The sequence below is a fragment of the Chelonia mydas genome, chromosome 5 (genome assembly GCF_015237465.2).
Source record: "Chelonia mydas isolate rCheMyd1 chromosome 5, rCheMyd1.pri.v2, whole genome shotgun sequence".
Lineage (NCBI taxonomy): Eukaryota > Metazoa > Chordata > Testudines > Cheloniidae > Chelonia > Chelonia mydas.
In genome coordinates this window covers 129,316,736-129,329,043 of record NC_051245.2, presented here as the reverse complement: position 1 = coordinate 129,329,043, position 12,308 = coordinate 129,316,736, and the positions used below count along the sequence as shown (strand labels likewise).

The 12,308-nt window shown below is 47.3% G+C and overlaps 1 protein-coding gene across 7 annotated transcripts in view; it reads left to right on the top strand.

Moving 5' to 3' along the window:
* Positions 1-12,308, top strand: part of ABCA1 (ATP binding cassette subfamily A member 1) — a 136,074-nt gene that overhangs the window by 77,153 nt on the left and 46,613 nt on the right. For all 7 annotated transcript variants that reach the window (XM_037902328.2, XM_037902325.2, XM_043547633.1 and 4 more), the window contains 4 exons: positions 3,109-3,195; positions 9,470-9,710; positions 10,394-10,533; positions 11,173-11,289. In XM_037902328.2, coding sequence (XP_037758256.1) covers positions 3,109-3,195; positions 9,470-9,710; positions 10,394-10,533; positions 11,173-11,289 — 585 coding nt within the window. The remainder of the gene's footprint in view (positions 1-3,108; positions 3,196-9,469; positions 9,711-10,393; positions 10,534-11,172; positions 11,290-12,308) is intronic.

Genomic DNA, 12,308 nt, shown 5'->3' with positions numbered 1-12,308 from the left:
TGAACCCTGCAGGGCAGGGGCTGTCTCACACTTTGTACATGTGCTGTGCTTAGCACAATGGGGCCCTGATGTGTTCTGTAGCCTCTCGGTAATATAAATAATAATGAAATGGAGCTTGTGTCTATTTCCGTGTGCGATGCTCCAGAGGGGCATGCAAGTACATTGTGTGAATGGAGGTAGGACCGCTCACCCTGGCATATTGTTAAAATGTTGCCACACCTTTGAGACTTCATTATTTGTGACCCATATTTCAAATTTGTCCCAGTAAGGATTAAATCTGTGGCAAGTTTGAACTGCTTTTCTTTCCTTCCTTCGCTGTGTGTGTGGGTTGGTTTTTCAAGTTATCTGAGCCTTAAGTTCCTGACCCTTAGCTGGTGTGAATGTGCTCAGCTGATCCAGCGGAGGCTCTAGCCCAGTGGTTCTGAACCTGCGGCCTGTGGGCTGCTTGCGGCCCATGTGACATCCTCAGAGCCATACAGGTAATATTGGATGAGGCCCGCATATGCAGCCCACAGTGGTAAATAGGTTGAGAACCACTATCTAGCCAGCTGTTTTATCACGCTCCCGTGACTTAAATAGGCCAAGCGACATTTTACCAGACTTTTCTCCCAAAAAATCACCCCGGGCAGAGGACAAACATGAGAAATCTTAGCTCAAAGGATCATAGAAGTGTCTAAGAAAGGGGGCTTGTAATTGAAGAGCCATTCTTGTGATTAACAAGGAGTCTGGTGGCACCTTAAAGACTAACAGATTTATTTGGGCATAAGCTTTCGTGGGCAAAAGACCCACTTCTTCAGATGGATCTCAGTTGCTTTGAGAGTGTGTGGCACAGTCTCTCACCATAGTCAGTGTTGTATGTCAATGGCAGTGGATTTTTTTACCTTCAGTCCATTTGGTATGATGTCCATCTGTTTGCACTTGGAGAGGAAGATGATGTCTGTCTGTATCTGTGCAAGTTTTTTGTTGCGGTTGATGGATTTCCACTCCATATGGCTAAATTTAGTGTCTTGCATGGTGTCAAGTATCAGGGGGTAGCCGTGTTAGTCTGTATATGTCAAGGTTCCTTCCCCACTTCTGAACGCTAGGGTACAGATGTGGGGACCTGCATGAAAGACTCCCTAAGCTTATTCTTACCAGCTTAGGTTAAAAACTTCCCCAAGGTACAAACTTTGCCTTGTCCTTGAACCCTATGCTGCCACCACCAAGCGTGTTAAACAAAGAACAGGGAAAGAGCCCACTTGGAGATATCTTCCCCCAAAATATCCCACCAAGCCCTACACTCCCTTTCCTGGGGAAGGCTTGATAAAAATCCTCATCAGTTTGTACAGGTGAACACAGACCCAAACCCTTGGATCTTAAGAACAATGAAAAATCAATCAGGTTCTTAAAAGAAGAATTTTAATTAAAGAAAAGGTAAGAGAATCACCTCTGTAAAATCAGGATGGTAAATACCTTACAGGGTAATCAGATTCAAAACATAGAGAATCTAGGCAAAACCTTAAGTTACAAAAAGACACACAAACAGGAATCTACATTCCATTCAGCACAGCGTATTTTACCAGCCATTAAACAAAAGGAAATCTAACGCATTTCTAGCTAGATGACTTACCAACTTTACAGAAGTTCTGAGTCTGCATTCCTGATCTGTTTCCGGCAAAAGCATCACACAGATAGACAACCCTTTGTTTCCCTCCCCTCCTGATTTTAAAGTATCTTGTCTCCTCATTGGTCATTTTGGTCAGGTGCCAGCGAGGTTATCTTAGCTTCTTAACCCTTTACAGGTGAAAGGGTTTTGCCTCTGGCCAGGAGGGATTTTATAGCACTGTATACAGAAAGGTGGTTACCCTTCCCTTTATTTTTGTGACAGTATATAACACGGCTACCCCCTGATTCTTGTCACTGTGTCACAGTGCTGTAACATGCTATAAGCCTCAAATGTGTCATCTCAGGAAATGGTCTTCAGACCAAAGGAGAGAGGCTGTCAAAGTTGTGAGCCCAAACACCCAATCTAAGTGATCATTTGAAACTTATGTGAAATATCTGGCATTTGAGATGTAATTTTTAATAAATCATTCCTTGCTGCATGCAGAACTAAAATAACAATCAACCCCCACATAACTCTTGGGCTAACGGTAAACAGGAACCTTGACATGCAATTGTCTGCTGTGGTTTCCAGATGCAGCAAGGATTGGTTCTGAATATAAATAAAGGCTTCCTGAAAGCAATCGCCTTCCACTGTTTGACATTTGGAACTATTTTATTTTGCATTGGCTCTGGATTAGACTTTGGATCATTGACTATTTTATGGAAATTGGTTGCTTTAAAATAAAATATGCACTTGGTTTAATGTTAAAATCCCAAGGTCTCCTTTAAAGCTACTAAAGCCAGAGTTCCTTCAGGGTCCGGGGAGAGAAGTGGAACTGCCCAAACCTACCTGCACAGTGTAGCAGCAGGTAGGATGCCTCCAGGCACACTGGAGGGAACATTCTTACCAGCAGCTGTGTTATGTTGCCATATAACTTGGGCTTCCCACTTCCCAGCTTTGGCTTCATGGGGCCACAGCCATCTCCTGATCTTTCCAGACATTCCCCCCTTTAGTGCACTCAGGGCTTATAACCTTCTCACCCTTGTATTTGGGGGATCAGCATTCTGGCTGGAGCACAGAGGGGAAGGGGCCTCTGGTGCACCCACTTAGGCCATAGGCAATCAGGAACATGGATCACCCTCTCAGTTGAAGGCGCATGCAGAATAAATGCAGGTGTTTTACAACTTGTGTTCTATCTGTATGGCCCTAATGACCATGGTATCTGAGCAACTCACAATCACTAATGGATGTTATCCTCACTCCAGCCCTGTGAGGAAGGGAAGCATTACCCACTCTTGATGGATGAAGAGCTGAGACACGGGGCAGACTAAGAAGCTTTCCCAAGATTGCACAGAGGGAATCTGTGGTTGAGCTGGGAATTGACTCGGGTCTCCTGAGACCCTGTCCACTAAACCCTCCTCCCTACTCCTCTCTGCTTGGTATCTGAATGTTTCTGAGGGTTTGCGTTTCCCTTTTGGTTTCTTTTTGTGATCCCAAGTTTCTGTTTCTCTTTCCTGTTACAGAAGGGAATCGCCTCCAATTACTCCTTACAGGATCTGTCAGGAGCCATGGAGACCTTGGTGGAGAGTCTTGGGACGCTCGTTAAAGAGGTAAGCTGCTCCTTCCTGCGTCAGGAGGGAGAACTTCTCTTTGCCATCACCGTTTCTAGCCTGAAATTGACTTCCCCAAAGCACAAAGCTGCTCCGTAACCTGCACCTGCCTTACAGCTTTTTTCCTTTTAATAAAGATAGGCCCTACTCTGCAGCATCTTTGTGCCCAGAACTCTGAGGGAAGTCAGTGGGAGTCCTTTGAGCCATGCAGCTACAGATTTGGTCCTCTGAAGGAAGAACTCTGACATATCTGTGATATGCACCGTGCCCTACATTTGCTTTTCAGAGCCTGCTTTTTCAAAGGCAGGAACAATCATTGCATTGACAACATAAACAGAATGCTTGCTGTGCCCTGGACGAGGCCCGTGGGCGCGAGCCTGCATAATGATTTTTGCTCGCAGTGGTGGAGGTGATATCAGTTGGTTTCAGCAACTGGTCTCAGGGAGTGACAAGGAGTTATGGGAGGGGGAAAGTAGGTTGATGTTGGAATTTACTAGCTCTGGACTTTTGGGCAGTTATGTATTTGTTGCTTGTCCCATCTATATTTGTACATCATCTAGCGTAGTGGGCACCGGATCCTGCTTGGGGCCCTCCAGGCTCTATCTGAATATAAATACAAAGAATAATGTGACCAATTTGCATGTGTAAATGACAGTTTTATGGATGAGAAAAAACATTTTTGTAAGTGAAATGGTGAAAAATCAGCCCTACGTGCTTCGTGCTGGACCAACCCCCCGATCTATTTTTAAAGCTAGCTCCTTGGAGCAGAGACTGTCTTTGTTCTTTGTTTGTACGGCACCGCACAGTGGGGCCCTGCTCCAGGACTGTGGCTGCTGGCCCTATGAGAATATAAATAGCAATAAGAAGTGAGCTATCTTACTTCAGCTCCGATTGTGCTGACGGTGATGGGCTGTTATTATTCTAACATGTGTTTTCTCTCTTGGAGAAGCTGACGTTGAAGCTAAACAATACCATCCCCCTCCTCCCCGTTATCCTTCATCAGGGAAAGAGAGCCCGACAGCCATGAACTGGAGTAACCTCTTAGCGCCTGAGAAAGCCGAGGGCTCCTCAGGTTACTGAGCACTCTGCTTCCCGAGAGGGGAGGGTGTTCGCAGCGGCACAATGCCCGCCAGCTCTTCCTTGGACACGTTCCCTGCCCAACCCTGGGACCTGCAGCGGTTCCCATTTATGATGAAATTGACAAGAAGATTCTAAGATCAGCGTCAGTTTAGAACCAAGGCCACAGGAGAGCCTCTCCTACGCGCCTGGCTTTGGGGTCTGGTGACAGCTGTTTCCTGTTACAGCACTCAGGCCTCTCTTTATTTCTTTTGTCTGGGGGTAAAAATAATTGAAGCCATGTGATGTTCTCTTTGCTGATGTGGCTGAAAACTCCCTGAGTAACGTGCCTTTTGTTTGGCAGCTGTCCTGGGTAGGAGTACCTTTCCTTCTCCCTATTCCAGTGCAAACAAAGGCCGCCTTTTCTCCGCAGCGCCCGTAGCATCAGCCTCCCAGACGTCTTGACCGAAAGTCACATTTCATAGTTTGGGGTGCTGACTGCTGTGTGACAAATGGGGAAGGAGGATTCATTCCCTTGTTGATCTAGCAGCAGGCGTTGTGGAAAAGAGAGCACTATTATTTGCACCACATCCCCTAGCCTTTCTAGCAGAGGGTGTTAATTAGGAAAGGGACTGAACTAGATCCCTGGCTCTGAACCTGAGGGCAATCCGGATCCCGGTCCTTGGACAAGTTTCCAATTCAGCCTCTACATGCTGAATGTTTCCTAGCCTGACCTGTTGGTGAGAGGCTCCCAGCCTGCAGTGGAGAATGAGCCCAGTATTCTGGAAAACATGCATGGGCCGGATCCTCGGCGGTTATAAATCGACATAACTCCTCAAGTGGCTACTATTAGTTTACATTTCTCAAGTGCTTCGCACAGTCCTAAAGACTGAACAAAGCTGCTCACACAAATGACTTTTGTTTTTGTTTTTTAGTGGCAGGGTCTGCTAGATTGAATTATTATTATTTTTTATTGTGATAGCATCGAAGGGTATGTCTGCACTGCAATTAAACACCTGCAGCTGGCCCATGTCAGCTGCCCCGAGCTTGTGGGGCTCACACTGTGGGGCAAGACAATTATGGGGTAGCTGTTTGGAGCCCAGGCTCTGGGTCCCTCCCAGCTTGTAGGGTCCCAAAACGCAGGCTCCAGCCTGAGCCCGGACGTCTACACCACAATTTCATAGCCCTGGAGGCCAAGCTCGCATCTGCAGACATGGGCCAGCCGCAGATGTGTTGCAGTGTTAAACATACCCTATGGGCCCCATTTGAGATTGGGTGTTTTATATACATGTAGTAAGAGACAGTTCTTGTCCCAAAAAGCTTGCAGTCTAAACAGACAACAGACATAGGGTAGGAGGGGAAACTGAGGCACGGAGGTGAAGTGACTTGCCCACGGTCACACAGCAGATCAGTGGCAGGCTGGGAACTTCACCCTGAGTCTCAGTCCAGTGCCCTAGCCTCTAGGCCAGGTTGCTTCTCAGTCATGTTCTCACTATGAAGCCTGTTTTCTGCAATAGAAAACCACTAACATCGGGCTGAGACTTGCCATTTGAGTTTTCAGTCCAGCTCTTAAACACGTTCACCCCCTCCCCCCCCGCATTTCCCCACTTTAGCTGATTGTGGTACATTTTGCACCAATGCAACTCCACTGCCTTCAGTGGACTGACTGCTTGTCTCTGTCAGTGCGAGTGATGCAAAGCTCAAGGCACAGCCAGGGGAACTGAGAATGAGCTGTAGAAAGCCACATCTCCATGCTTGTGTTGCTTTCAGTAAAATATTTTCAACTCGATCCTGCTCTGTGATGTGGGATATGCATTGCGGCTTTCTTGAGATTAGAACCATCCCTTACTGCTATTGCAATGTAGCCTTCAATGTTGAATGCAGTGGAGCAGTCAGCTAGCCATATGCATCTGAAATCTTAATGATAGCTGATACCCGGCAGCCAGCTTCTTACCTGTTATGCCTTTAGGCGTCTCCAGTGCTTAACAGAGGCCTATTGATTACTCTGCTCCGGCAGTGGCATATTGGGATCCAGGGTTTGTGACCCTCCCAGCGTGTTTTCTGTACGTCCCCAGGCCAAAGCGGGGAGTAGCTCTCGAGTGTTCTGGAGTTTGCCCACTGTGGTTTTGTCAGAAATTAGAGACAGGAGACGTGTAGAAAGGAAATACAAACTATAGGGAGCTATAAAGAGTAGAGTAAATGAGACTCGAACTGCCAGCATTACTACTCAGCCTGATCTAGTCTGTCTGTTTTATTCATCTAATCTCTCTCTTTATCAATCAGTGGTATAAAATGAGTCATCCCAGACTGCTTGATCAATATACCCCTGTGGATGTGTATGTCCAAGATATTCAGAAGTGACTAGTGGGTTTGGGATGTCCAGCTCGAGCCAAAGCAGTCTGATTTCAGAGAATGGGTTCCCAGAACTTTCAGAAAACTAGGCCCTTCTCGAAAGCCAGGTCTACACTGGGCTTTACCACTATAGCTAGCCCAGGATGCTACATTGGCACAGAGCTCCTAGTGTGGACATAACTCACACAGGCAAAGCTGTGCTTTTGCCAGTAGAGCTTATTCCAGCCCCCCAGAGCAAAACAAGCTACACTGGGAAAAGCACAGGCTTGCAAGTATAGCTGCATCTACACTAGAGGCTTCTATCCGTCACAGATCTCACCTCATTACACCCTCGACTCAACATAGTGGAGCTGCTAAAATTTGTCGTTTAGGCCTGGCCTAACTCATAGCCTAAGGTTGGAAGTTGAACAGGTATAACTGTCAGTTAGGCGGGTGATTTTGTTTTTTAACCTATATAGTTATACTGGTGAAAGCCCTATTGTGAATACAGTTATACTGGTATATAGTTATTCTCCTTTGCATATGAGAACAGCAGGTATAAAGCACCTTTATACGGATATACCTGTGTCCACATTAGGGATGCTGGGGGAAGTGGATCATACTGCTTTAACTAGCTTAGTGGAATGGATGAATTTTCTAGTGTAGATGAGACCTTTGAGTTGGGCACTGAAAATCAAGAGTCTCTTTTGAAAATCTTGGCCATATTTGTCAAATTTTTATTTTTAAGAGTCAACCAGAGCAAAATTAAAGTTAGCCATTTTGAAACCTAAAATAACTGATGTATACCTAAGGTTATTTCCATTGTATCGCATGGTGTCTGCCTCCTCCAAGCTGTGCTGTCCACAATGACACGAGATCTGGTGGGGTGGGATGTAGTGGAGAAATTTTAAAATATGCCTCAGGCATTAACATTAGGCAAATATGGAGCAAACCCCAAGGTTTTGCTTGTCTCATCTGTCTCCCATCATATTGGTGTGATGTGTGTATTTTTCTAAAAATAAACAGACTTCTTGTGTGTGACATGGGAGTGGCTCTTGATTAGCATCAGCTGAATTTTTGCCAAGTCATTGGAACATGTTTAAAACATCCACAATTCTGGGAATAAACTCAGCGGGCCAAGCTCATCCCCAGTGTAACTCCACCAACTTCAGTGGTGTAACCTCCTGGGTGAATTTGGTTTGCTCTGTTCCAGGGCTTTGTCATTTTTGACTGACAAAATCAAGAGACATAGTACATCGGAACCAGCAGGCCAGCTACACTCTGATTGATTTTGTGTCACCGTCCATGGAAATAAAGTGATGGACCACAGCTCATTGGTTCACATTTCAAATTGATCTGACCATGTAGGTACCAGGGTAGCATACTGGCTAGCAATGCAGAACATGAGAGCAGCTGCACGTTTATAGGTCTGGGGGTGGGGGTGAGGGACATTTTGGTAGCAATACTGTAGTGCCTTCTAGCTATTATAGAGACAGGGTGGGTGAGGCAGTGTCTTTTACTGGATCAGTGTCTGTTGGTGAAAGAGAAGTGCCTTCGAGCTACACAGAGCTCTTCTTCAGGCTCCTCTGTGTAACTCAAAAGCTTGTCTCTCAGACCAGCAGAGTCCAGTAAAAGATATTACCTTGCCCACCTTGTGTCTCTCATATCCTGGGACCAACCCTGCTACCACAGCACTTCTTGGTACTGTGTAATTTAGTTTCTTCCTGCTCGATTTCAGAACGCCCTTCTACACATTGACAAGGAAGCAGTTCAGGTTACCAATACAAATGTGCCTTGTTGTTGTTACAATAGGTGGCGAATATAGCGACACCTCTAGTTAAGGTGGCCTGATATTTTTCAAATGTGTTGATCGTGCACAGCTCCAGTTGAAGTCAGTGGGGCGGCAGCTCTGAAAATAATGGTCCGAAGCATTACAGGCTAGATTGTGAGCTGGTATAAATGGACATCCGTGGAGACATGCCATTTTACACACTCTGGGTATCTGGCCTTCTCTCTTAAAGCGCAGTATGTTACCGTAGTGTCATAGGCCAGTCCTGTGGTGTTTTTATTCACATCACTTTGTAAGTGAGCGGACACGGATGCTTATGTCAGAGTGACGGGGATTCTGTTTCTGGTGGAGGATAGACTCTTCCTAACCAATCTGTAGTGTTAATGCCCCTGCACCTTGTGTTAGGGAAGATGCCAAGGGAAGTGCCCTGTGATGTTTGGCTGGTTTTATTGTTGCGGAGGCAATGAAGATCCCTGTTGTGACCCCGAAGTTCGGCTGCAGCTGGACTTGCCTCATGACCATCAAGGATTTTCTGGGAATGCCCCTGATAAAGGGAGGGTGGGAGGAAAGTGATATCTGAGCTCACGGGCCAGTGTAAATTGGCACAAGCCCATTGGCATCAGTGGAGCTATGCCAGTTTACACCAGCAGAGAACTGGGCCCTGTCTCTCAGCCTCTGAATGTTGCAAAGCTGCATCTGATTAGTTTGACTCACTGTTTATTATTTCCCTGCCTCTCCTTCTGGCTCACTTCCCCCCCCACACACATTCTGTCGCCTGAATGAGGGGGTCCTGCTGGAATGTGAATGGGGTGCAGCCCTGAGAAGCGTGGAGTTCACATGAGGGCAGGAGCTAGGGCTTTTCTCTGCGAGTCATTGAAAAACGCAGAATAAAGGAGATGGCGCAACAGAAGCCAGGCCCCTGCTGCATACATGGGACATTTCCTGAGTGCAAGGTCCCCCGCATTGATTTTCCAAGGTCTGTTTCACGTGGATGGTTTATTAAATTAATCAGGTGTTTGTGGAGACAGATGCTTTGATATCAAAATATCTGCTCCATGCAAATGAAATAAACAAGCCCTTTGTCCCCGTGCATTGCAGCTGGTGAGCATGAAGAGCTGGAGTGACATGAGGCAGGAGGTGATATTTCTGACCAATGTGAACTCCACAAGCTCCTCCACCCAGATCTACCAGGCGGTGTCGCGGATCGTGTGTGGCCATCCGGAGGGAGGAGGGTTGAAAATCAAATCTCTCAACTGGTACGAGGACAACAACTACAAAGCCCTGTTTGGAGGCAACAGCACCGAGGAGGATGCAGCGAATTTCTATGATAATTCTACAAGTAAGTGAGACCCAGTCCTGGCCAACGTGCCTGTTCACGTTACGAGTGTGTGACTCGTTAGAGGCCTCCGCTTCCTCTTGACTGTCCCACAGGCTGACAGGATGGCCAGATAATGACTCAAGGCCTGTGTGTATTTACATGCTCAGACTGCACGATAGGCTAGCGGAGACCGTTCCATATGATGTGAGAGGTTCTTATAATGGCAGTGTAAGGACCTGACACGGAACCCACTGAAGACTCCCACTGACTAATCTAGGCTTTGGGTTAGGCCTTGTGTGTGCTACCATGTGTTAGACTTGCAAAGTGCTCTGCCTTTTGGGTGCACATGGGGTGCTGAGCTCTGCTGCAGATCTGGCTACTGAGCCTTTGAAAATTGGGCCTTTGATGTGCTCTTTTGACTGAACTGCGCTTTGTAATCAGTGAGCAGCGCACGCTTTGCACAGGTGCCTGGTTTTCATGGTGGATGCTATGCAGATGTCCCTTTGTCACTTTCAGAACTCCAGATCCAGTTGGGTTTCTGGTCAAGCTGTGCAGCTCAGGGTGATAACTCCAACCCTCTTGGCTCAGATATTTCTGGTTTTAAAATGCACACGTGTGTGACATGCTTGCCCATGAGTAAGTGCCTTTGAGTTGTTCGATACCGTGGCTCTAGCTTAGCTCATGCACGTTCTCTCCCTGTTTAGCACCCTATTGCAATGAGCTGCTGAAGAATCTTGAATCCAGTCCGCTTTCCCGAATTATTTGGAGGGCTCTGAAGCCTTTGCTTATTGGGAAGATCCTGTACACTCCTGACACCCCGGTCACGAGGAGGGTCATGGCTGAGGTAGGCTATGGAACCCTGTCCCGCATGTAAGCAGCACAGAAGAGATGGGGCCCGACCCATTTATGCAGTTCACAGCTTTGTTCTACGGAGATGGTTTAATTTGGCCCTACTGTTAGTTTAACCAGCTCAAGTACAAAGGTGATTGTCCTGTAGCACAGAGCCAATACAGGTTCTCTGCTGAAGCCTCACAGAGAAAAGGGGGCTGGAAGACAGGAGGGGTGGCTGGGGCATACCCAGGCTGCGTCTCCTTCCCAACTCCTTTGGGGAGATACTCACTTCTGGGAGCAGCGGGAAGCAGCAGTCCTAGTGCTTTCCTGAATGGCCCTGACATGAAAAGTGAGAGTGGGGAGGGGGGTAGGCTTTTTGTACGCTGCTCCCCATGCACACCCATGAAAGAGCCAGTCATAATTCAGCCCTTCAAAGTGGCCTACAAAGGCATTGAGATCCTGGGCACACAAATGTACTAGATTGTGATATTTTTCTTTTCAAACGTGTGATTTTTCTCCTTGCTGTAGCTACCACATTACCAATAAAACTTGGGCAGCGCAGTGCCTAGACTTGCACTCTGCCCACCTGACCTGCTGCTGCTCAGACCTGCAATGCTGAAATTTTGGAATAATCCTTCCCCTTTGCTGGCAGGTGAACAGGACTTTCCAGGAGCTGGGCGTGTTCCGGGACCTAGGAGGGATGTGGGAGGAGATAGGCTCGAAGATTTGGACGTTCATGGAAAGCAGCCAGGAAATGGATCTGATCCGGGTCAGTATGCTGTCACTCTGGGTATGTCTGCACTGTAATTAAACCCCTGCGGCTGGCCCATGCCAGCTGACTCAGGCTAAGGGCTCATTCTAAGGGATTGTTCATTTGTGGCGTAGACAATCTGGCTTGTGCCGGAGCTTGGGCTCTAGGACCCTGTGAGGTAGGAGTGTCCCAGAGCATCCGAGTCTACACTGCAAGTAAACAGCCCCTTAGCCTGGCCCCGAGCCAGCTGGCATGGGCCAGCCAGGGGGGTTTAATTGCAGTGTAGACATACCTTAAATTTCTTCGATAACTTTGTCCTTGACAAAGCCACAAGAGCCTTGCATACAAGGAGTGAGCTAAAGTATTTATTTTGGGGATGTGACTGGCACTTCAGTCCTGAGCTGGTATGCACAGCGCTAAGGGGTCATTCCTGGAGACAAGCTCTTCTGCATGGTAGCTACTGCCGGTGCAATGCTACAGCATGATTCGAGAAGGAAGGTTTTAGTCTTGTCTGAAACGGTGTGTGCGTGAAATGGGAACTGAATAACGCACTAGACACAGCTGGGTCAGTTCCTCCACTGACTTCACTGGAGTTGCACCAGTTTACATCAGTTGAGGATCTGGCCCATCTGAGTTGAGAACAAGAGATTTTTAAGTACAGGATGTGACACACGAGCGCCCTGTAATCATGTCACACAGTGCCGTGAACTGAAGCAGAGCATGATTAACCACTGCCCTCCATCTGCCTTGCCTGGAGTCCGCTCTTTCTTCTTCACTGCTGACTATTACATGTGTATAACCTGGAGAGCAGGGTTCCTGACACATTTAACTTGCTATGCTGGGTTCTCCTTCGTCACAGCAAATGTCTGTAAGTACCAGGGCAACTGCTGTCTTGGTGTTAGCATAAGGTATACCTTGTAGAAAGCAGTCACAAACCAAGGACTGATCCTGGGAGGTGTCAAGCACCCTCAGATCCCATTGAGTGCAGTGGGAATTGGGGGCTCAGCACCTCTCAGCTGAAGTGAGGCATCTGGCAG